Source organism: Trachypithecus francoisi, unplaced genomic scaffold, assembly GCF_009764315.1.
Source record: "Trachypithecus francoisi isolate TF-2019V2 unplaced genomic scaffold, Tfra_2.0 Lachesis_group3, whole genome shotgun sequence".
In the NCBI taxonomy this organism is placed as follows: Eukaryota; Metazoa; Chordata; class Mammalia; order Primates; family Cercopithecidae; genus Trachypithecus; species Trachypithecus francoisi.
In genome coordinates, this window is record NW_022681468.1 from 14,946,905 (window position 1) to 14,948,365 (window position 1,461).

The 1,461-nt window shown below is 40.9% G+C and overlaps 1 protein-coding gene across 1 annotated transcript; it reads right to left on the reverse strand.

The window, feature by feature from the left end:
* Positions 1-478: 478 nt before the first annotated feature.
* Positions 479-1,158, reverse strand: LOC117071527 (peptidyl-prolyl cis-trans isomerase A-like). Its single transcript, XM_033191561.1, has one exon. The coding sequence runs from the start codon at positions 1,117-1,119 to the stop codon at positions 622-624; it is 498 nt and encodes a 165-aa protein (XP_033047452.1). The 5' UTR covers positions 1,120-1,158; the 3' UTR covers positions 479-621.
* Between the last annotated feature and the right edge of the window lie 303 nt (positions 1,159-1,461).

The following is a 1,461-nucleotide window of genomic DNA, read 5'->3' on the forward strand; positions in this document are numbered from 1 at the left end:
TCCCCCACATTTATTTTCCTGGGTACAGAAAAGCTGTTCTGGTATCATAAAATTTCTCTATGCTATGACCTTAGAAAACGTTTCTTCCAGCAAAGTCTGTGTTTCAAGACTATTGTCTCATCGTAGACTCAAAAAAGTCTAATTCGATAAATTATCATACTTTTGCTCTCATAATTTCTCGTCCTAAACCAACTTCCAATGCAGATTTAGATTTGAGATTTTAGAACAGAATGTTCCTTAGAGGAGTCCCAGGAGTAATTAGAGATCCTATCCGTAGATTAAGGTGGATAATGAATGGTAAAAACTCACCGTGCCTGTAAGTATTACTGATGGTTTTCACAGGTATCCTGAAGGAAAGGAGAACGGGTCAAGGGAGAGGGGAAAAAAAGAAAGTCAGACTTTTTTTTTTAATTGTTATTTAGTTTTTATTTCATAATCATAAACTTAACTCAACTCTGCAATCCAGTTCGGCATGGGAGAGAACAAGGAAAACACGGACCCCAAAGGCAACTGCAGCGAGAGCACAAAGATTCTAGGATGCTGCAAGCAAATGGGGTGGAGTGTGCTCTCCTGAGCTACAGAAGGAATGGTCTGGTGGTTAAGATAAAACACAAGTCAAACTTATTCGAGTTGTCCACAGTCAGCAATGGTGATCTTCTTGCTGGTCTTGCCATTCCTGGACCCAAAGCGCTCCACGGCCTCCACAATATTCATGCCTTCTTTCACTTTGCCAAAGACCACATGCTTGCCATCCAAGCACTCAGTCTTGGCAGTGCAGATGACAAACTGGGAACCATTTGTGTTGGGTCCAGCATTTGCCATGGGCAAGATGCCAGGACCTGTATGCTTTAGGATTAAGTTTTCATCTTCAAATTTCTCCCCATAGATGGACTTGCCACCAGTGCCATTATGGCGTGTGAAGTCACCACCCTGACACATAAACCCTGGAATAATTCTGTGAAAGCAGGAACCCTGATAACCAAATCCTTTCTCTCCAGTGCTCAGAGCACGAAAATTTTCTGCTGTCTTTGGAATCTTGTCTGCAAACAGCTCGAAGGTGACACGGCCCAAGGGCTCGCCGTCAACGGCAATGTCGAAGAACACGGTAGGGTTGACCATGGCTAGTAGTACAGGATTTTCCTCGGCGGCAGCATCTGCAAAAAGCTGAAAGTCAGACTTTTATCACACATGATGAAGTGGAAAAAAATCTATTGAAACTCATTTTTAAATTGTTACATAATTCTTCCCAAACAGAAAAGTCTAAGGAAGAGTTAATACAGGTCCATGAACCCATATTCCAGCTTTGATAGTTAACACGATTTTGCTGATCTCATTTCATTTATCCTCCATTAATTTAGTAGGCCTTTCTAAGTGATAAAGACACGTTAGAAATTATGAGATCTTACAAAATAACAACAATTCTTTATTCTCTAACACCTAGTCTATATTCAGATTCTCTCA